The 22,222-nt window shown below is 43.9% G+C and overlaps 2 protein-coding genes across 9 annotated transcripts; one reads left to right on the forward strand and one right to left on the reverse strand.

The window, feature by feature from the left end:
- Positions 1-436: 436 nt before the first annotated feature.
- On the forward strand, positions 437-17,075 carry tex2l (testis expressed 2, like). Of its 7 annotated transcripts, XM_020046934.2 has the most exons (15): positions 1,956-2,144; positions 2,260-2,382; positions 4,671-4,734; positions 4,956-6,446; positions 7,623-7,823; positions 8,019-8,337; positions 11,359-11,606; positions 11,695-11,844; positions 12,067-12,166; positions 13,003-13,135; positions 13,820-13,852; positions 13,997-14,122; positions 14,468-14,683; positions 16,301-16,421; positions 16,660-17,075. In XM_020046934.2, the coding sequence occupies exons 4-15, from the start codon at positions 4,986-4,988 to the stop codon at positions 16,867-16,869; spliced, it is 3,318 nt and encodes a 1,105-aa protein (XP_019902493.2). In that variant the 5' UTR covers positions 1,956-2,144; positions 2,260-2,382; positions 4,671-4,734; positions 4,956-4,985; the 3' UTR covers positions 16,870-17,075. The 7 variants fall into 7 exon arrangements, with proteins under 7 accessions (XP_034148337.1, XP_034148336.1, XP_034148339.1 ...); XM_034292446.1 differs by lacking the exons at positions 1,956-2,144; positions 2,260-2,382; positions 4,671-4,734 and adding an exon at positions 437-1,115; XM_034292445.1 differs by lacking the exons at positions 1,956-2,144; positions 2,260-2,382; positions 4,671-4,734 and adding an exon at positions 437-1,105.
- Positions 16,783-19,921, reverse strand: rnf151 (ring finger protein 151). Of its 2 annotated transcripts, XM_034292451.1 has the most exons (6): positions 19,253-19,920; positions 18,798-18,943; positions 18,494-18,590; positions 17,839-18,068; positions 17,468-17,592; positions 16,783-16,869 (listed from the first exon to the last, which is right to left on the reverse strand). In XM_034292451.1, exons 1-6 carry the CDS (start codon positions 19,253-19,255, stop codon positions 16,853-16,855), a joined length of 618 nt encoding a protein of 205 aa, XP_034148342.1. In that variant the 5' UTR covers positions 19,256-19,920; the 3' UTR covers positions 16,783-16,852. The 2 variants fall into 2 exon arrangements, with proteins under 2 accessions (XP_034148342.1, XP_010862271.2); XM_010863969.3 differs by lacking the exon at positions 16,783-16,869 and having other exon boundaries at positions 17,120-17,592; positions 19,253-19,921.
- Between the last annotated feature and the right edge of the window lie 2,301 nt (positions 19,922-22,222).

Genomic DNA, 22,222 nt, shown 5'->3' on the forward strand with positions numbered 1-22,222 from the left:
GAATAACTATTCCAAGGGCTATTCCTTCAGGCAAAGTAAGATATCCTCTATTTGGTGGTTATCTTAGAGAAGATAGCGAGTGAGGGAGAGCAGGGAGAGACCGGGAGAGAACAGGAAAAAATAGAAGGAAAAAGAAAGAGAGATAGTGAAAAGGAAAGTAAGGAGGGAGGGATTATTCCAACCCCAGCTGCAGCTGGGTCTGAACACGGTCCTGTTCCTTCATTTTCAGACCTCTCTGTATGTAGGCCAAGAGATGTGGAGAGTGAGCCCTGTTCATTCTTTTATCCCTTCCGCTGATTTCCTAAGTGTGCTTCTGCCCCAGGCCAAAGAGCTGACCAGTGCTCGTCTCTATAAAAGCCTCTATAGAACGGGGTAGAGAAGATCACTAGCATTACGTTTCATTCCCTGTGGAAAATAAATGGATTAAAATGTGATTGTATAAGATACTTTCTATTGGCTTGCTGGTGTGTAGGAATCATGGGCCTTTATTTTGTTTCACATTGCTTGAATTACTAAGACATCAGCAAAAAGTTAAAACTTATAGAAAGTGCGGTAGGCTACATATAACCTACACCAACTAAGAGTATTTAATCTGGATTAAAGTCCACTGATGCCGGCCATGGTTTTGATAATCAGATTGGTGAGACAAGCTTTAGCTGATGCTGATGCTGGGAGCGCGTGTCACATTGCGGTGGCAACAGAGAAAGTCCTCGAGGGGGGAGGTACGATGTAAAGCAGTAGTCTCACGATCTCTTCTAGTTTTCGCGTTTATAACCGGCAGTGACTTCACGAACTACCGAGAGTAATAGTAGATTTGTTGGAGGAATTTATATTTATATTTGGTAGATTCGTTTTATTGTGATAAGTTTTGCCAGGATTGATGTGACAAGGACGCAGGTCTGTGCGAGATTGCAGAACATCTCTCCCGGTCAAACAACGTGGACAAACCGTTATATTTCAGAATCAACATAACAAAACGCATTTAACTCACTGAATTTCATTTTCAAGTGATTCAACTGGAATAATTTTCTCAAGTGTTTGAAAGGATTTAAACTTGAAATATAATTTATAAGAATAAGTGGTTCGATGCTCTAGCAATAACCGGGTAAGTTCAGGTCAGTTTGATACTTAATATTATGGGCTATTAATTCAGTTTTTACGGCCTCTGAAAGTTAGATTTCAAATTGTTTTATAGAGCTATAAGAACATAGACCTATGGCTGAAACTTGAAACGTCAACATTTAAGGAATGTTTTGTCTTTTATCTCTGAGGGTTAGTTTGTCACAGAAAATAATCACCTATGCCTGTGTACCAAAGGAACGTTTTAATGAGACTTTTGAACCAATTATTAAATATTAATTACTGGCAATTCCAAATAATTTGGACGTTATTCATACGCCCACTTCTGTCACTGTCATCATCAGTCACTGTCACGTGTAGCCTACGTGGAGTGCAAACGCTCGTATACGTTCCCTGATGTGCAAACATATCTGGGTTTGTTTTGTGCTTAAACCTCCGATGATGGGTTTTGACTTTACAGTAAAGCTTGGATTGCGGTTGATCTGTCTCTCTGGCACTTGTGCCTGATATGATCATACCTAGAGCATGGTGATCCGATTTTAACCATGGCAATGATGCGCTCGTCTCACTAGATGGAGGAATGTTGGTGGTGGAGAACGCTTACTAATCCTATAGAGTTACAGTCATCTTCCATAACTCCTCCATAGACATGACATGACTGATTATCAGGGCAAACTCTTGCTCCTTCCTACAAGACTGTTCCTCTAGAACAGTGTTTCTCAACCATGCTCCTGGATGCCCCCCTGCCCGGCATGTTTTAGATCTCTTCCTGCTCTGTCACACCTGATTCAAATGATCAGCTCATTATCAAGTCCTTCATGAGCTACATCAGGTATGTTAGAGCAGGGAGAGCTCTAATGCAGGGCAGGGGGGAGTCCAGGAGCTGGGTTGTGAAACACTGTTCCAGACTATTTGTATATTGCAGTAAACATAAGATTTGTTGTTTAGAATTTGCCTGTTGAAGAGTCAACCCTGCAGTAGAAAATCTATTTAGTACTGCAGCTGTTATAGTTATAGTTAAAATGTGCAATAAGACATTTCCTTCACCTCTGACTAGATATGGAGTGGGTATTTTGAAAATATGAGTATTAGTAAAATTGAACTTTTTTTTTTAAATGTAAATCCTTGTGCCCCATTTTCAGAATGCTCCAAATCTGTCTCCTACTACTAATTTCCTAGGTCGTGCAACTAAGAAAGCAGAGTCATCCATCATAAATTCTCATGATTTTTTTTGCACTGAGTTTGAAAAAAGATGGATGACTGAAAAAAGATGGATGACTGTCACACTACCCTGGGAAAAGGGTTTACTTTTTTGTTTATTGCTATTATAAAACATTATCAGAATAAGAAAGTATTAGAGACTTCTATATGTTAATTAAAACACTATTTTGATAGGTACAGGCATTCAATTAGATTATTTCACTAGAAAATATATTCTCGGACAACATCTGGTTGTTAGCCCTTTGTCATGTTGTCATGGTCAGTAGTTGTTTCTGCATTTGCTATGTAAAGGACTGATTGTCAGTTCTATCAAATGGTGTGGTTATGCAGGTACCACCATTTGATAGAATGTTTTGTCTCTGCTTCACAGTTAGCTGCATCATTGTTAGAACAAGGCTAGAATCGTGCTAGTGGCTTAGAATCGTGCTAGTGGCTTAGAATCGTGCTAGTGGCTTAGAATCGTGCTAGTGGCTTAGAATCGTGCTAGTGGCTTAGAATCGTGCTAGTGGCTTAGATGGCACCATCCAGGTTTAGTCATTGAATATGGTTGCTTCGCCTCATTGCCACTAGGGTCTCCTTGTCGCGGCTCGGGTGGCTGTGAGCTCAACTGAGGTAGATGGCTGGAGAATGTGTCCTTTCCTTCACGCAAGGATTCGGGTCTAGACTTCCTGGTTGAGCAAGCACCTTGAGCAAGCAAATCTTTTTCATAGGAAATGACAAATTTTTTAAATCTTGTAAAACCTTGATAACAGTAAGGGACGGTTTTGAATACACAGAATTAGCCTAGAACTGGATTAAAATGGACATTCTGCAGTGAGTTACATTTTTTAGTCGAGGACTAGATTTATCTATATCCAACCTTGGAGGTTTACATTTCCTGTTGGGGATAATAATAAAATATCTGTACATCACACAGAGTTGGCACATCAAATATCCATCAGTTCATCCCTGCGTGTCACAAAGTTGAAATGTGGTTTAGCCAGTTTAGGATAATGCTGCATGAGGCATTTCAAAACCATAGATTAGGTCCAAATGACATTCCCTTTTCCCTATGTAGTGCACTTTTCCCCCAAAGTCCTAAGGACAATAGTGCACTACGCAGCATTACACGACAGGCTGTTGTTTGGGGTGCTACCATGTCTGACAGCACAGCTCTGCCACTGGCTTAAACCACTGAGTCCAGATTACTACAGACATAGAAAAGTGCTTAATTCTCACTCAGAATAGATTTTTGTGAAAATGTGTATTTTACATGTGGAGGAGGTCCATGAAGCAAGAGAGAGGGAAAAAGAGAGGGAAAGAGATAAAGACAGAGATATAGTGTGTGTGTTTGAGCTAATGCACCTTTGTGTTTACAAATATTTATTTATAATGCCATTGACACTGCAGGTTGTTTGGTGTCACACTGATAGCTGATAGCTTGGTTGTCTAGTTTGCCTGAAGGGATTGAATGGAGTCTGCTGCCAGCTGCTGTAGAATTTGTCTATGTTGTACCATAGCACCATAATGCGGTTATGTAACCAACTACAGAAGGTGATGTGTAATAACTCCCTTTGAAGTACAGATCAGTTGAACCAGTCGGATTGTGAAATTTTAAAATTGAATTCTCACACATACTATATAGTCCACTAAACAGACGCAAAGTAGTTGGATTTAGGACTCTGTGGTAGGGGAGCACAAATCATTGGGTTTGTATCATCATTTTAGTAAATTCCATGGATCTACTTATGCTCTTTTCAGGACACTCTATGGCCTCGTCACGCCTTGAGTGCTGCTGGGCCAATATGCCCTTTATGACATTAATAAATCACATTTCATCTTTATATATCAGGAGCTGTCACAGTGCTTCCACAGATTCCCAGCCTAAAACCCCAAAGAGCAAACATTAAGATGTTCTAGCACAATGTTGATGTTGGAACCTGGGAAGAAACCAAGATAGGAGTCAAACTCCAGGGTGTGGTTCATTGAAGTCAAATGTTCAAACATTTCTGAGGGGAACATCTTATTGAATTAGGTCTAAAATTACCTTTTAGATAACCTATGATGTATTTGTTTCATGGCAACAATGCGAAAGAGTGTGTATAAGAGACACTTTCTTCACATGTGGAGCTGAAGTTCATAAAGGCAGTACCTGCTATGAAGGTTTATGTAAAAAAAATCCTTGTCAGCTTTAAATACATGAATAATTCAGTACTGTGGCCTTGTAAGAATTTGTGTAATGTTTCATTTTTATCAGTACATGTTCAGCCCAAAATCTGCATTGTATTTGGAGCAACAAGACCCAATGTCCAGCTTGAATTTGGCCCGCCGTTCTGTCCTACGTCTGACAACATTTGGGGAGGAAACTCTGTTTATTTCTTTCTATTTAGGCCCTTCTCTGCTCCCCCCCAAACACACCAACAAATCTGAGGCGACAGCTGAGGAGAGGAAAAGGTTGTTATTGTGGCCTGATTCAGACATCAATACAGGGTTTACATTTTCTCTTGCCTGTCAAGCTACTTTGAAGTTTTGTTACATAAGGGTGGACTTTAACTGAAAGCTGGGGAAACTGTGGCATACATATACGAGAAGAAGTGCTTTTTCTGTCTCTCACTCCTGGGACTTAATCATGAACAGGCGCTGACTGGGTTCTTCTCTCTTTTGCTGACACCCAGGTGCCTTCGACTGAAATGTAAAGATAAAAAATGGCAGAGATTGGAGAAAATGGGGCAACAGGACTAAAAGGAGGAGGTGGAGAAGATGGAGTGGAAGGTCTGAAGCCATCCCATGACCCCCTGAGCCCGGCTCGCTGTCCATCTTCTACTCCCCCAGGAGAGGCCCACGCTGGAGGGCTCAGAAGGGGCATTGTGATCCAGCTGACAGGCACAGAGGGTGAATGGGACAGCTTGGAAGACAACGAGCTCATCTTCCCCCTGGAACACGACTATGATGACCAGACTCCCTTTAGCTCCCTCTCAAAGGAAAGGCAGAGCTCCATCGAGGAGAACCAACATTACTTGCACTCCCCACCTTTCCACGTTCCCCTCTCCCCATCCTCCCCCGGGGCTCTGGGGGACTGCTCCGTCTCAGCTCCTAGCTTCCTGACTCCGGGTCCAGCGAGCCCCACCCATCGACCCCTAGTCAGCCTGGTCAAGTCCTTGTCCGCGGAGCTGGAGCTCCCTCAAAACCCGTCCCTCAGACCCAAGCCCTTCCTCAGCCTGGTCAAGTCCATCTCTACGGAGATCTCTCGCTCCGAGCCGGAGGTGTCCCAGTCCAAGTCCGACTCCCTCCTCAACCTCCACCTGCAATGGAAGAACCTGACTCAGCCCAAAGGAAGGAGTAACGGGGACTCCCGTACCGCCCCGCCCTCACCCATCGCTCTATCCCCGTCCGAGAGCCCGAAGGCTGGCTTCTTCAAGATCGAGCTGGAGGACACAAAGCGCAAGTTCTCTGAGGCAATGCAGGAGCCCATGTTCAGTAAGCCTATCAGCATGTTCAGTAAGATCATGGGAGACGAGAAGGAGAACGCGGCAGCTGGTAGCCCAAAGCACCAGAGGACTCCAGGGGCCCGGTCTGCCAGCTCCTCCGTGGGGAGGACGGACAGCACGGAGGGGGCTGTTACGGAGTCTCCTCTGCGGGGCACCAGGAGAGTGGACAGTGACGCCACCTCGCCGCTGTTTGACTGGCCGTGCGTCAGACTCCCCAAGAAGGGTCGGACCGCTAGAACGTGCTCTCTCCACGATCACCCCGGTGACAGACTCCATGACAAGCTAGAGGAACTGGAAATCCGCAGCTACAATGAAGTGCTGCAGGTCATGGCCGTCGGAAGCCTTCATCACAGGCGTCCCCTGAGATCGCCTGGTCCTCCGATCTCCACAGGACACCGCTGTTTGGTCGGTCAATCCGTCTCTCCTCCACCTCTCCCGTGGACAGGGCTGTTCAGTGTGTGCGCATTGTCCTACGCCTACTTCACCCTCCCCCTGAGCTCTTATGTGTCAGGCCTGGCCCTGGGGATGGCCTTTGGTTTCCTGCTGGGGCTGCTGCTGATTAGGCTCGGTTTAACCAGACACGCTGCTCAGACACGGGTTCCTCACAGACACGTTCAGGCACTGACTGAGGCTGTCCAACAGGTTGACGTCTTCAGCACCCAATCAAATGTCCTTAAGGTAAATCAATGTGATGTCTTTTTTCTTTTTTTCAAACAATTGCTCTTGTTATCAATTAATGTATCTCATGAAGTCCTTTTCCCATTCACAGTAACCAAATGATTATATACTGATACCCATCCTGAAACCCCTAAGGGAAAGCAATTAGATGTTGAAGCACATTGGCTAAGTAAAACTCACTGGAATGGCACAAATCTAGGAAGAAACGATCCCGACATACTGCTATTTCAACACCCTCCTATATCTTTCCCAATGTTAAAATATTAAATACTCCAAAATACATCATAAAAAAATTATGTAAAATTAACTAGAAAACTGAAAAGGGGAATTACGCTTTGTGAAATGTACTTATCTCACCATAAAATCCATAATATGGCCTTAGTCTTGGCAGATTCGATCACCCAAAAAACAATTAGCTGAACTGAAAAGCATCTGTTTATGTCCTTGTCCTCCATGGATGTCCACCATACCAGGCATGGTTTCCTCAGAAACGTCCTGGAACAGCTCACTTTCTCCACCGAACCTTTCTCTAACGTGATTCATGAGCAGCAGCTAAAATGGCCTGGAAAGCAATGTACAGCACGTCTCCCAGTTTAATGTGCCTCCAAGCCAGAAAAGATGCCACCCTTGTCATTGCGGCCTCCTTTGGTTAAGCAGAGCCTTGCCAGGTGCAGGTTTATAACCCAGACACAGGGTTGTTGTCAGCTCCACAGGCAATAAGCTCAACCGGAGACCTCCGTGGTGAGTCAGGTTCTTTGGGTCTGACAGAAACTGTTAGAAGTGGTAAAGTGAAGCACCACAGGGGGGAGGAGCGGTTGTCTCAATGAGGAGGGATAATACCCTCCTAGCAGGATCATTTTCGAGGCAGATGTCAGATTGACTCAGCCGTGGGGTAGAGCTATTTGTGGTAGTCAGTAGGAGTTTGTCAGAGGCGTTGCTGGGACTTTCACACCACCCTCCATTATTGATGTTTCACACACGTTTTGCTCTGTCGCTTCTTTACGTGTCTTAGCACATGTCCCCTGTCTGACTAATTGCATTTCAAAGGACGAGCTGTGATCACCAGATTTCACAATAGCTTGTCTTATTTATTGAATGTACTTTAGTAGTCCTGGGTTTCATTTGTGTATTCTGTCAATGTCTCACTGTAACTGGGCGCCATCTCGTGTGCTTCAGGGCTGGATGAATGAGGTGTTGGAGTATGACGCGGAGACATATCACCCTTCCCTGAGCCACTCCGTGCTCGTCACCCTGGAAGGGCCCAGCCTCCGTCTGGACTACCCCAGGAACAATATCAGCCGCAGGGCCACCTACGACGAAAAGCCCCTGGAGCCTGTGGTTCTCAGCTCACGTTGCTTCCAGCTGCAACACAGCAAGGTCTGTCTACATGGCCTTATTGTTCCTTTTGGAAAAATTATATGTTTTGTTCTTTAAATAATGTCCTAAAAGATTTCATTTCTACATTTAATATTGTGCAATTACAGTTTTCTGGGGGGAGAAAGGATGGATAATTATTGTACCTGCGTGTATTAATGTTGCTATATATAATAATACATCTTGTTGTAATGCTAGGTGTTCCTGCTGCCCTCTGCGCTAGCTCGTAAGAGGCTGTGGAACCTTAAGTACCCCATCTGCATCGAGCTGGCAGAGGGAGAGGGTGTAGTGGACAAGGACAGGGGCATACAGGAGACCCCAGGAGAACAGCTGGGGGAAGACTCCCAAACACAAAACACCTCCACCCCCAAAACCACAGCCAACGTCCCTACAACCCTATACCTCTTTGGACGGACAGGAAGAGAGAAGGAGGAGTGGTTTCATCACTTCATGTCCTCTTCCATGGTTACTGAGAAGGAGAAGACGGAGAGGACTAGCAGATGTGTTTCCAGATCAGGTAGGAGGATATACGTGTATTAATATCATTTGGCACATATATGTTGCAAACACTGTCAAGATTCAAAATATACAGTTCTGGAAGAAATTAAAAAACTACTGCACCTTTTTCATTCCTTTCCAAAAAAGTCAAAAAGGAAAGTTTTGAGCGAGGAACAGAAGAGTTAAAATTAAGAGACCACTATAAATTTAACGCTTCTGTTCCTCAATCAAAACCTTCCTTTTCAACTTTTTTGGAAAGGAAAGAAGAAGGTGAGGTGATCTCTTCATTTTTTCCGGAGCTGTACATTCATATTGACCTCACAGGGTGCTATAACGGGCATGTTTACATCTCTTATTCTGTTTGAATCAGTGATGAGATTTGGCACACACGCATAAGAATATGAACCAATCTAACCCACATTGTCAGCACTGGCATGAAATTGACAAAAGCGTCCACAATTTGTTGTCACTAATTGACAAATTGAGGAGCGCAGATCAATCCAGGGGGATTATTTCTTTACTATTGCCTTGTTTTTGTTTGTTAAATTTTTCGTTGTTTCATTTTTTCATATATGTTTTTTACATTGGATTGATTTCTCATATGCTTATTATTTGTGTTTATTTAATAATGACAACTCTTAACACAGCAAAAACATGTCGACCATGAAACAAATAACAAATGAGCAACAAAGGTGGAAAGGGCATATACATGTAAGTGTAAAAATAGATGATATGCTCTAATTCCTTGCATTACCGGGTGGTTTATTTCTAGGTTATAGATGCTGTTGTATTATTGTATCCTTTTATCCTTTATCCTTGATGTCACACTGAGATTTTCATATCTTTTTCAAATGAGTCCTGGGTAAGAAAGCAACATACATTGCAAAACGATATACAAAATAAAACACCATGTCAAAAAATAAAATGGTGCAAGGTCGATAGGAGAGTTCAAAAGCGCAGTTCTGCTCAGTAGCCCAACAATCTGTGATTTAAAACACTATTCACAATAAAATATTTTGCAGCCTTTCCTAAAACCCCTGTGAAAATGCCAGGTGTTTGTGATGTAAAAGAAAGAGACAAAGATAAATCATGTCAGAAATCTTTCCACTTTTAATGTGACCTATAATGTTAACAATTCAATTGAAAAACAAACTGAAATCTTCAAGAAAAAAATACAAATAAAACTTACAATAACCTGGTTGCATAAGTGTGCACACCCTCTTATAACTGAGGATGTGGCTGTGTTCAAAATTAACCAATCACATTCCAACTCATATTATATCGAAGTCATTACACACCTGCCATCATTTAAAGTAATTCTGATTAATCACAAATAAAGTTCAGCTGTTTTTTTCATTTTCTTAGTTGCATCTCAGAGCAAAAGCCATGTTCTACAGAGAGCTTCCAAAGCATCAGAGGGATCTCATTGTTGAAAGATATCAGTCAGGAGAAGGGTACAAAAGAATTTCCAAAGCATTATATATACCATGGAACATAGTGAAGACAGTCATCTTCAAGTGGAGCAAATATGGCACAACAGAGACATTACCAAGGACTGGACGTCCCTCCAAAATTGATGAAAAGACAAGAAGAAAACTGGTCAGGGAGGCTTCCAAGAGGCCTACAGCAACATTAAAGGAACTGTATGAATTTCTGGCAAGTACTGTGTGCTACATGTGACTACATTCTCCCGTATTCTTCATATGAATGGGCTATGGGGTATGGTGGCAAAACGGAAGCCTTTTCTTACAAAGAAAAACATCCAAGCCTGGCTGAAGTTTGCAAAAACAAACATCAAGTCCCCCAAAAGCACCTGGGAAAATGTGTTATGGTCTGATGAAACCAAGGTTGAACTTTAATTCCAAAAGGTATGTTTGGCCCAAAAACAACACTGCACATCACCCAAAGAACACCATAACCACAGTGAAGCATGGTGGTGGCAGCATCATACTTTGGGGATGTTTTTCTTCAACTGGAAACGGGGCCTTAGTCAGGTTGGAGGGAATTATGAACAATTCCAAATACCAGGCAATTTTGGCACAAAAGCTTCAGGCGTCTGCTAGAAAGCTGAAAATGAAGAGGAAGTTCACCTTTCAGCACGACAACGACCCAAAGCACACATCCAAATCCACAACAGCATGGCTTCACCAGAAGAAGATTAATGTTTTGGAATGGCCCAGCAAGAGCCCAGACCTGAATCCAATTGAACATCTGTGGGGCGATCTGAAGAGGGCTGTGCACAGGAGATGTCCTCACAATCTGACAGATTTGGAGTGCTTTTGCAAAGAAAAGTGGGCAAATAATAGACTCCTACCCAAAAAGACTGAGTGCTGTAATAAAATCAAAAACAAAGTATTAGTTTAAGGGTGTGCACACTTATGCAACCAGGTTATTGTGAGTTTTTATTTTTCCCCCTCAAATATTTCAGTTGGTTTTTCAATATAATTGTTCATGTTATAGGTCACATTAAAGGTGGAAAAAGTTCTGACATGATCTATCTTTGTCTCATTCTTTTACATCACAAGATACTGGCATTTTAACAGGGGTGTGTAGACTTTTTATATCCAATGTAATTATATGCTTGTGTTTTACATACATTTTAAATCATATCTAATACTAAGATAACAGTGTAGATCATCATACACCAGTGATTATTTCTCCTTTTCACAATTCAGGACGGACATTTTCATAGAAGTTAGAGTTTAACTTGTAAAAGGTATTTTTACCAATCTTAGAGCAGAATTGTAGAGTGGGTTTAGCATGTGCAAGCAAAACCCGGGGTCATAGAAATATAGGAGAATATATTTCTGTTATGATGCTCTCAAAGCAATTAACCACAAATGTTTCTGTCCCCTCTCTCTGTCCTGGCCCTAAACCTAACAGTGATGCCCTCCATCTTTTCTAATACAATCCACCACTAAGGCCTCTGAAGCAATGTCCATCGCTACAGTTGAGTTATACTCTCATGTTACACTGTTAAAAGCCACTCATCACGAGAGCATCAAACGAGTGAACCAACGACTGTCGTCTGTCTATCTAGATATGATGGCGGCTCAAGGAGTGAGCCCTTCGAGACAGTCCCAGGACAGCAGAGGACCCAGCAGGATAGAGAGCGCTGAAGAGGACGTCCCCTCTTCCCCTTTCAGCCCCCCAAACCCACAGTACAGGATGGGTTTCCCCCTGCTGGACCACTCCACCTACATGGCTCGTTTCCTGGCTTCAGAGCAGCCCAGTCCCCTACCCAGCCCACCATTCAGCACCGACAGCAGCCCCACGGACAAACAGAGGGTGAGTTCCTCTGACCCATGAAGAATGTTAAAACACTTAGTACCGAGAGTTGTATGTTCATCTGTAATGAAATATCTGTTTTGAACAGTGCACCTGTGATTCACAAGAGTTAAAGGGGGAGGGCCAGACCGAGTGGGCCAATGCCTTGATTGGTCGAATTTTCTGGGACTTCCTACATGAGAAATACTGGTCAGATGTGGTCTCCAGAAAGATCCAGAAAAAGCTGGGCAAAATAAGAGTGAGTATGTGAGCTATTCCAGTGAAAACGTCCGCTCAGGAGTAAGTGGAGCTTGTGCAATGTTTCTATTGGGTCTTTTGTTAGTTACATATTGCCTACATAACCCCAAACCACACTGGAAATAAGCAAACCAGAAGCCCCAAATTACATGTGTCTTATTTGCTTTGTGTGTGTCTGTGCGTGTGTGTGTGTGTGTGTATATGTGCATGTGTTTCTGCTCAGCTGCCTTACTTCATGAACGAGCTAACGTTGACTGAGCTGGACATGGGCTCCTGTCTGCCACAAATCACCAGCGCATCCAGACCTGTGGTAAACAGCAGAGGTGAGGTCAGCTAGACAGCACGCTGTCCCTTTTTCATCTCCCTGACAGTCCTGCCACAATAGACTGTGGTCAGGAATTCTTAAAGGCCATGTACAACTTCTAAGAGGAAGTATGCTGCCAAAGTATAGCCAGGAATAACTCTTGGCCCTAATGATAACACCACAAATCAACCCCTCTGCATTTAGTGGAACTCTTGAAACCAATGAGTGTAAGACAATAACAGTATGTCATCCTCAGTCTAATCTGGATTTTGGAAGGGTATTAAATGGATTTACCCTGATTATGAAGCTTTGCAAATTACTGTAAATTACCACGTCATATAATTCCCCAAAGGATTGATGGTGTAGATGCGGGGAGCTCTGCATTAATCTGTAAATGAGGTGATTTGTGATTAAAGGGGCAGAGACGTGACGCGGATCGTTGCGTAATGAATTGAGCCTTGCAGATTGTGGTGAGGGCCGAGAGACAGGAGCAAAGCACACACAGGCTTGCCCTCTCTGGCCACACGGCTAGGGAATGACAAATCCTGCCTAAGCGCTGCTAAGTGCAACTGTGTGTATGTCTGCAGCCACACACAGACACAGAAATAGACACAAACATACACGGACACACAAACACACACAGACATACAAACACCCCAATAAACCAATATGCTGTACTGCATGTTCCAGCTCCCTGGGTCCCCGAGATTACACCAGATTAATAATAACTTCTCATCTGATGCTCAGTTCCCAGCTATAATCAGATGACATGAGCAGTGGACCGTCTCCTCCGTTTCTGTCGCCTGATCTGTCTCTCAGGCTCTGTTCTGGCGTGCGTGCGTGTGTGTTCCTTAGGGCTGTGGCTGGAGCTGGAGGTGGTGTATACCGGGGCCCTGCAGATGACCCTGGAGACTAAGATCAACCTGTCTAAACTGGGCAAGGAGGGAGGCTTGGACACTGACTGCCTCAGCGACCCTGACAGCCTAGGGTCAGTCGCATTTCTCCAGCTACGCCACTGTAACCTTAAGCACGGCACACACTGTGCAACATACATGTTAAGGTTCATTAGATCATCACTACGGTAGCCTGGGTCTTTGCAGGCTTTCATTCTAATCCTGTGCTTTGTGGTGTGAGCTCAACACAGGCCTGGATTTCAGGCTAGCAGATGACCGCTACGACTACACTGTCAGGCTGTTAATTATTGTCTGCCATGATCTGACCCCTCTGTGAACTGACTAATTCACTGATAGTGAGTACATAGATCTGCAGTATCCCTCCTGATCTGTCCATTTGTTGATTGGTTTTTGAATTCAAATGTATTCCAACGGTAGATCCGAGTATACTGTACTGTTCTGTCGGTTGAATGAGGTGGTCTGTACAACATTGCAGGTTCTGCTGAATATCTTTTGTTCTTGTCCTTGTTTAACATAAATCATGTTTAAGGGGTAGGGTTGTGAATGTGGATGAGGTTGGGTGGGGGTTAAAGCGAAATATGGACATGATGACTGGGTTAGAGTTGTGGTTGGGTATAGATTTAAAGTTGAACCAGTATGTGAACATGATGGTTTGGTTAGGGCTGTGGTTGAGGATTGGTTTAGTGTTTAACAAGGATGTGGATTTGAACCGCTATTAAGTTAGGGTTTTTTATTTTTTTGATCCTTTATTTTGACAGGGAGGTCACGCTGAGACCAAGGTCTCGTTACAGGTGAGCCATATATTTACAAAAATTAATTAATGAATTAATTTTTATGGCATGGTTTGAGGTTGAGGTGAAGGTGTAGGGTTGATCTGGAATGAAGCCGGGTTTAGTTTCAGTCTTGTAATGTGTGTTGTTCTGTGCTGTGTCCAGGTCCAGGCCAATCCTCAGTGTTCTGGCTGACAGTGATGAAGAGTCCTCCAGCGCCGGTTCCTCTGACGAGGAGGAAGTCCTGCTCTCCGACCCTCAGGGCACTGTGACTCCACCTTGTTCTGAAGGGTAACCGATGTCCTGTTGTCTTTAACCAAATACAGTCTAGCACGTAGAACGGTACGGCCAGGAGTTTTTCCTTACTGTGACTCGAATCCACTCCCAATGACACATTTAAAAAAAGAGCAGATACATCGAAATAATTTCCATAGGATATAGCTTACATTTAAACACTTAGTTTCAGATTTGATTACAGTAGATGGCAATTCTGTTTTCATTCGCAGCCAGTGTGACATTTAACCTCTGAAAGCCTAAGTCCTTTCATGTAGCCTCACACTAACCAACTTCTCTGCTTCTCTCGTGACGTCACTGTAACACCACATTATTCTCTTCCTCTGTGCTACTCTTCTGCAGGGTTGCTGCTAGTGGCGGGAGGACAGGCAAGCGGATTTTGAGATTTGTCGACAAAATTGCTAAGTCTAAGTACTTCCAGAAGGCGACAGAAAATGAGTACATCAAAAAGAAGATTGAGGAGATGTCCAACACGCCCCTGCTGCTGGCCGTGGAGGTTCAGGAGCTTTCTGGAACACTGGCTGTCAACATCCCTCCTCCACCTACTGATAGAATATGGTACGGTCCACGCTCAACATCCCTCCTACCCTGCTGATAGATATGGTATGGCCCACGCTCAACATCCCTCCTCCCCCTGCTGATAGAATATGGTACGGCCCACGTTCAACATCCCTACTCCCCCTGCTGATAGAATATGGTATGGCCCACGCTCAACATCCCTACTCCACCTACTGATAGAATATGGTATGGCCCACGCTCAACATCCCTCTTCCCCCTGTTGATAGAATATGGTATGGCCCACGCTCAACATCCCTCTTCCCCCTGCTGATAGAATATGGTATGGCCCACGCTCAATATCCCTCTTCACCCTGCTGATAGAATATGGTATGGTCCACGCTCAACATCCCTCCTCCCTCTTCTTATAGAATATGGTACGGTCCACGCTCTACACCCCTCCTAGCCTACTGATAGAATATGGTACGGTCCACGCTCAACATCCCTCCTACCCCTGCTGATAGAATATGGTACGGTCCACGCTCAACACCCCTCCTTGCCTACTGATAGAATATGTTACGGTCCACGCTCAACACCCCTCCTAGCCTACTGATAGAACGTGGTTTGGCCTACACTCAAGATCCCTCCTCCAACTGGTGATAAATATCTTCCAACAGTGTCTTCCAATGTCATTCCTATGCAATGCTCATACCTCCACAAGGTAGGTTGGAGAACTGTTGTGGGAATGCTGTTAAAATCGCTATGTTCTTAAGTATCCTCATATTTTGAAACAGACATACTTCAGGATTAATAACATCACTGTGCTCTTGTATGACACATTGAAGTGGGTAGAATAAGCTCTCATAGTGCCAAGGCGATTACCCCAAGTCTTGGTTTGAGCCTTGACTGTGCCGCTAGCTGACAAATGGCTGGCGATGCAAACTCGGGTGGCTGGGAGACATAGACAGCAGGAATTTCCTGATCTCAAAGGTCTGTAGCCACTCACTCAGGTGGCTCTGGCAAAGCAGACCGAGGTGGTCAGGTGAGCAGGATGGATTGGGAGGAAAGCTTGTTGCTAACCAGATCCGTTGAAATGTTCTTACAGGAATATTCCAGATCTGTTTAAATGTGCCAATAGGATTCTGCTAGCTCATGCTTAGTTCTGCATACATGCATGTTTGTTTTGTCCACACAACTTCACCAGCCTCCCATTGGAAACAATAGGCTGCAGTGTATCTTATGTTAGTCATAATATTTCACATACTCTACCCTGTCCTGAAACAACCTTCACCCTAGTCCCTGATCACTATGTACTTGAGTTTTCATCATTAAATACTGTTACTTTGCTTTTTGTGACAAGTCAAGAAAAGGGCCAGCCAACTGACAACAGCTGATGAAGTCAACATTTTCCTTTGGTTGACGTCGCTGTACTCCTTTTGAGGGTCCTTTAGTTGATGTCTCTGTACTCCTCCTGAGGGTCCTTTAGTTGATGTCTCTATACTCCTCTTGAGGGTCCTTTAGTTGATGTCTCTGTACTCCTTTTGAGGGTCCTTTAGTTGATGTCTCTGTACTCCTCTTGAGGGTCCTTTAGTTGATGCCTCTGTACTCCTCTTGAGGGTCCTTTAGTTGATGCCTCTGTACTCCTCTTGAGGTGATTTTGGTTGTCTGTGTGTACTGTAGGTATAGTTTCTGTGTGCCTCCCAAGCTGGACCTTCGTGTCAGACCCAAGCTAGGGGAGCGGGAGGTTACCTTTTGTCATGTGACTGAGTGGATTGAGAAGAAGCTGCAGGATGAGTTCCAGGTTCGACTTCTATTTATTCTTGTCCTCCTCCTCCTCTAGCCCCCCCCCTCACTCTCTTCCTTCCTCATCCTCCCTTCCACAACATGTCTACTCGTTCTCCTATAGTTTCCTCATCTCTTACACTTTTCCTCTCCTCTCCCCTTCTATCTCCCCCCTTCCTCCCCTCCTCCCTCAAAAATCCTCGGTAAAACAATCGTCCTAAAAGTAAAACAATGAACCCAACTGCACTCCGTTCCAGAAAGTGTTTGTGCTGCCCAACATGGACGACATCTACCTGCCTCTGATGCATTCTGGGATGGACGGTTATCCAAAGGCCCAGCAACATCAGCGGTGTCCGGCCCAGTCATCATACTCTCGCCACCCCTCCATGGAGTCCATTGGAAGGACCTTCCAGGACAGTACTGCTGCCCAGGTGGACCAGTGTGGAGTTCTTACAGGCCATAAGTAGCTGTGGACGTGCCATCACATATAATGGAATAGTGTTAATCACAGGACTTCAGATGATTTCAAGTGATACCTTTGGTCAATGTTTACATGTCAGGATCAGTAACAAGATTTTAATTTGCTTGCTGCCTCGATTTTTTTTTTTTACAGTTGGATGTTCTTTTAAGCAGACTGTCCGTGTATAATGAATAAATAATTAAATTAAACCAAGACGTCAAGTGTTTTTCTCATATTTTTTATTGTTAGAGATTTGGATTTGCTTAAATACAACAATCAGTCTAATAGAAATGTTGCAAAAATAAAAGAGAATAGAAGAATACATCTGCAGCCTTTACAAAATCCACCAAAATTAAATTAACAATTTCAAACCCCTTTTAATTACACATTTCTGCATGAACAGACTTTTATATAAAAAGTATTATATAATATAAACCATAATTAATCCCCAAATCAAACCCTGATTCCTGCTTAGGAGCTGCTACTGCTACTGCTGGCGTTGCTCTCCCCCGTGGTGTCCCCCTCTACATATCCCTCATACACCTCCCCCTCTACCTCCTCATCCTCCCCCTCCTGACCCTCTCCCATGACCTCTAGGCTCTCACAGATGAGTGCCACCTGCCTCCTGACGTGTGTCATGGCGTTCTGCATTCTCCTCATCTTCCTTCGGAGGGCGCCAGCGATTGCTCTGTGGCTCTGCCTCTGGGCCTCCACCTGCTGCCTCAGCTGTCTGGGATAACCATCATAATCATCACACTTATTCATATTATAACCAAGATTTACTAAGACCATTTCGTATATTATAGGACATTTTCATATACATAGTTTATTTCCTTTTTAGTTATAATATTTTGTTTGGATTCCAGTTTACGGAAACTCACCGCCTCTACATTAAGAGAAGGACGGAGGGATCTGTCTAAATTCAAGCTATAGAAGCCATATTGATTCTGTATCGACTCATTTAACAGCCACCCACCTGTAGCAGTTGTGCTGGGGTTGGATGTCCTGTGTGAGTAGTGTCCCGCAGCCCAGAGGGCAGAGCTGGCTCCAGTGTTGGCAGTGCTGTGAGTGGACCTCCAGGGCAGACCGGGGTACTAATGAACCACAGCCCTGGTGGGGACATGGTACCCTCTGGAACTGGCAGGAGGAACTATGAAGGAACTCCTCAGACAGAGGGAAGGTGGCCAAGCAGCCTTCGTTATTACACTACAGAGAAGGAAGAGAGGGAGACCAGAGAGGGAGACCAGAGAGGGAGACCAGAGAGGGAGACCAGAGAGGACACCAGAGACGAGACCAGAGAGGTTACCAGAGTGGGAAACCAGAGAGGAGACCAGAAAGGGAGATCAGATAGGGAGACCAGAAAGGACACCAGAGACAAGACCAGAAAGGGAGACCAGAGAGGGAGACCAGAGAGGAGACCAGAGGTGAGAGTGTGGACATCATGTACTGAAGTTGTTGTTTGAATGATTTGAGAAAGGATTTCTTCGGCATGAGAAACATGATGACATGGAAAATGAGTTCTTCTATGCTTGAAAAATATTATTTCCTTCCAGTGACATGCCCTCAAATTGCTTCTGGAGAAAATGAACCCCATTATTTTGGAACACAATCATTGGGCTGTGATGACTCACCTTAATCCTGAGGCGACTGATGGTTTTGCTAAGCTTGTACATGACAAACATACAACTGGGATTGATAGGTTTCCTACAGCAGGGGCAAGTCTCCTGTCTACAGAAGAGAACCGGTATTAACGCAAAACCTTAATTTCCCACCACAGTTGTCTACAGCAGCTCAAAAGGGCTTGCGTCCGAGAGATATATGTCACTGTTGCCTCATTTTCAGCCTTTCTTAATTCTAAAGCTACTGACTTTTCTCATGAATAGACTGATGTTTTTCCTCAGCCTTTCCTGAACTACATCACCCAGGGTACCGTACCTCCGGAGCCACTGTAGGATGCAGGTCTTGCAGAAAACATGGTTACAAGCCACTCTGACAGGACACCTCAAGACACATCTACAGATGGTGCACAGCAGGTCATAGTCTGGACCGTCCACAAACAGTTCCACATCGTAACCCCCACTCTGAAACACACACACAAAGTTGCACTTAAGGAAACTCTACATCAAAAGAAGGCTGAGAGCAGTGAGTTGGTCATGTCAAAGACACATAACAAATCAAAAATCACGAAAAGGAAAACCAAAATGTTTTACTTGCATGAATTCTTCAACCAACTTATATGTTCCATGTTCTACAATCCCATTAAATATAAACCAGAAATAAATACTTAGGGTACCTGTAGCTCTGTTGACACAAAATTGTTTTCAAATATCATAATCCATATTTCATCCATAAAGTCACTCATCATTGTAAACCATATTTTTCTAACTCACCATATTTCACTGTTCTGTGGTCAATTGTCATGAGTTGCTACTGTTTTCATTCCCACAGTTCAGCCCATCACACCCTTTGGTTAGGTCAGACCAGCCGACATTTCAACAATAAAACCACATGCAAAACAAACAGTCCTGCGTGCAACAACAATACACTGGTAAAACCCCCTAGAAATAAGACAGGATGATCATTTGACCAGTAATCATTCAGCATCCCAGTGGTAAAGATCTGTGTCATTCATCTTCTCTGAAGTTCTAGGGCCCACACTATAGTGGTTACTGTTCAGCTGGAAACTCATGATAACATCCAGACAAAGTGACTAACCACCAGAGTTATTTTACTCTCTCTCTTCTCTCCCTCTTTTTGGTACCCTCCAGGTTTTACTGTTTTGACAGGGAGAGTTGCCATGGAAATAGAAGCCTGTTTTGAATGGAGGCTGGCTCTAGAGCTTCCAAACCAAACAGCAACATCTAGCTACCCCTTTGACTGACAGCCACACTGAGCGAGTGGGCTACCATAATTGGGCCCATTTTAGAAATCAGGGTTTATTTAATAATGAGTAGCTTTAATTATGGACTTTCTACTTGACTACTTTTTCAGTGTCAGTGGCGTTAGCTTTTTTCATTAGAGGCAAGGTTTAGAAAATGGTTTCTGTATGAATCTTTTTACATACACTTACAATACAGATTTTAATGTTTTGTCCTCGCCTGCTGCATGTTCCAGCATCCGCTCAGTCAACGTCACACCAACGCACCCCAATGAAAGCTGGCAGCTTCCGGAATCTTCCAGGGGCAGCCGGTGGGCCTGCTCCACCCCCGCACAGCTGCCTCTCGTATCCATTTACAAGCTCCCAAGGCACAGCTAAATGACGTAACAATGGTCAATGTAAACCAAAATCACGAACCAATTGAGGGCTGGATTCAAGCTCACACCGAAAATCAAAGTAAACCATTGAAAACACAGGCTCTTCCAACATGCATGAATATCATCGTGGCAACTCATCATGTGACACAATAGTGTGTATGGCCCCCACGTGCCTGTATGCAATCTTGACAAAATCTGGACATGCTGCTGATGAGATGGCGGATGGTGTCCTGGGTGATCTCCTCCGTGATCAGGGTATCAGTGAGCTCCTGGTCAGTCTGTGGCGCTACTTGGTGGCATCGGATGCACCGACACATAATGTCTCAGAGGTTCTCAATTCAATTCAGGTCTGGGGAACGTGAGGGCCGGTCAATGGCATCAATGCCTTCGTCATCCAGGAACTGCCTACACACTCCGGCCAAAAGTTCCAAAGTTGACCAACTTTGATATATTTGCACAATGTTGTTACTCAACTGGTTTTTCCACTCATTCAGCTTTAACTTTTCACACTGCTGCCGTCTGGTAGACACTGCCGGAGCATTGGGGCATGCACTTCAGACTCACAAACAGTTTTTTCCCTCAGGCCATAAGGCTCCTCAACCAGCATCACTGATCCAGGATCATACTGATCACACATGAACATTCCAAATGCTGTGATGTCCTTTCAGGTACATTTAACAGGCATTAGAATATTCCTTTGCATGTACCATTCATAAGCATATATATCTATAATATTCAATACTTCTACCCACATTGTTCATACTCCCCATCCTATTATTTCTAAAATTGCTGCTAGTTTACACTGTTATGTATATTATTATATCTTTTTTTGCTATATCTTTGCTCTCTCTATATATTTTTCTTAATTCTCACTACGTAGTTGTAGCGTGCTATGTCACCATTCATGAGGATATTACATTCATATGTATCTATAATATTCAATAATTCTACCAAATTGCTGCTAGTTTACATTGCTATGTATATTATTGCCATATCCATAATGTTCAATACTACTACCCAAATTGCTGCTAGTTTACAGTACTCCTTTTAAACTGCTGCTAGTGTACATGTATAGTGTTATCATGTAATCTGGGCATGCTCCTGATGAGATGCCGGATGGTGTCCTGGGGGATCTCCTCCTAGATCAGGGTATCAGTGAGCTCCTGGTCAGTCTGTAGCGCTACTTGGCGGCGTTGGATGCACTGATACATAATGTCCCAGAGGTTCTCAGTAGGATTCAGGTCTGGGGAACATGAGGGCCAGTCAATGGCTCCAATACCTTCGTCATCCAGGAACTGCCTGCACAGTCTGGCCACATGAGGCCAGGCATTGTCCTGCACCAGGAGGAACCCAGGACCCACTGCACCAGCGTAAGGTCTGACGATGGGCCAGAGGATTTCATCCCGGTACCTAACAGCAGTCAGGGAACCGTTGGCTAGCACATGGAGGAGATACTGATCCTGCTGCTGGGGCGATGGCTTCTATGGCCCTGTCCATAATTAATGTTAATAAACACTAAAACAGTATCTCTTGAACTTTATTGTCTCTTCCTCAACTTCTCTGTAATGGAAATGTCAAATCAGAATAATTATTTTACTACCACCCACAACTTGTGAAAACTTCAAATCAAGTTTGCTTATAGGTAACCCTGATAGAGTGAATGGTGGCCAAGTTATAAAATAAGATCTGCTGTCTTATCAGAAAAAAAATATTATTCTATTCTACTGTCAGGTCCTGGCTGGGGGCCTCTAGGCATATCCATGTGCCTGGGGGCCACAGTCAGGACCTGAACACAGAGGTGCCTCTAGGCATCTCTGTAGTACTGTTTTCTGTTCTCCCCAATTAGACACAGCTGCGTCTTGTTGTCTCTAATTGGGGACCCTATTTAAGTTGTTCTGTTTGCCTTTCAGTTTGTTGGTCATTGTTTGCAGTTGGAGTTGTGTTTTTCTGCACCTCAGTTTATGGTTTACGCTCCTTTTGTTGTTTTCTTTGTTGTGTTTACAAGAAGGATATTAAAAAGATGTTCCCTAACTCTGCTACTTGTGTCCTGCCTACAGTGAGCAGTGATATCTATACTAGGTTAAAGCCAGTAATTTTGGGACAAT

Source organism: Esox lucius, chromosome 5 (assembly GCF_011004845.1).
Source record: "Esox lucius isolate fEsoLuc1 chromosome 5, fEsoLuc1.pri, whole genome shotgun sequence".
NCBI lineage: Eukaryota > Metazoa > Chordata > Actinopteri > Esociformes > Esocidae > Esox > Esox lucius.

Bases quoted from the DNA above. Each gene is read 5' to 3' on its own strand.
- tex2l (XM_034292446.1), top strand. From the start codon at position 4,986: ATGGCAGAGATTGGAGAAAATGGGGCAACAGGACTAAAAGGAGGAGGT. The intron at 11,607-11,694 runs GTGAGTTCCTCT...TGTTTTGAACAG, and splicing joins GCCCCACGGACAAACAGAGG to TGCACCTGTGATTCACAAGA. The intron at 13,853-13,996 runs GTGAGCCATATA...TGCTGTGTCCAG, and splicing joins AGACCAAGGTCTCGTTACAG to GTCCAGGCCAATCCTCAGTG.
- rnf151 (XM_010863969.3), bottom strand. The intron at 18,591-18,797 runs GTACGGTACCCT...TCTCTTCTGTAG, and splicing joins ATCCTACAGTGGCTCCGGAG to ACAGGAGACTTGCCCCTGCT. The intron at 17,593-17,838 runs GTGGGTGGCTGT...TGGTTATCCCAG, and splicing joins CCCCAGCACAACTGCTACAG to ACAGCTGAGGCAGCAGGTGG.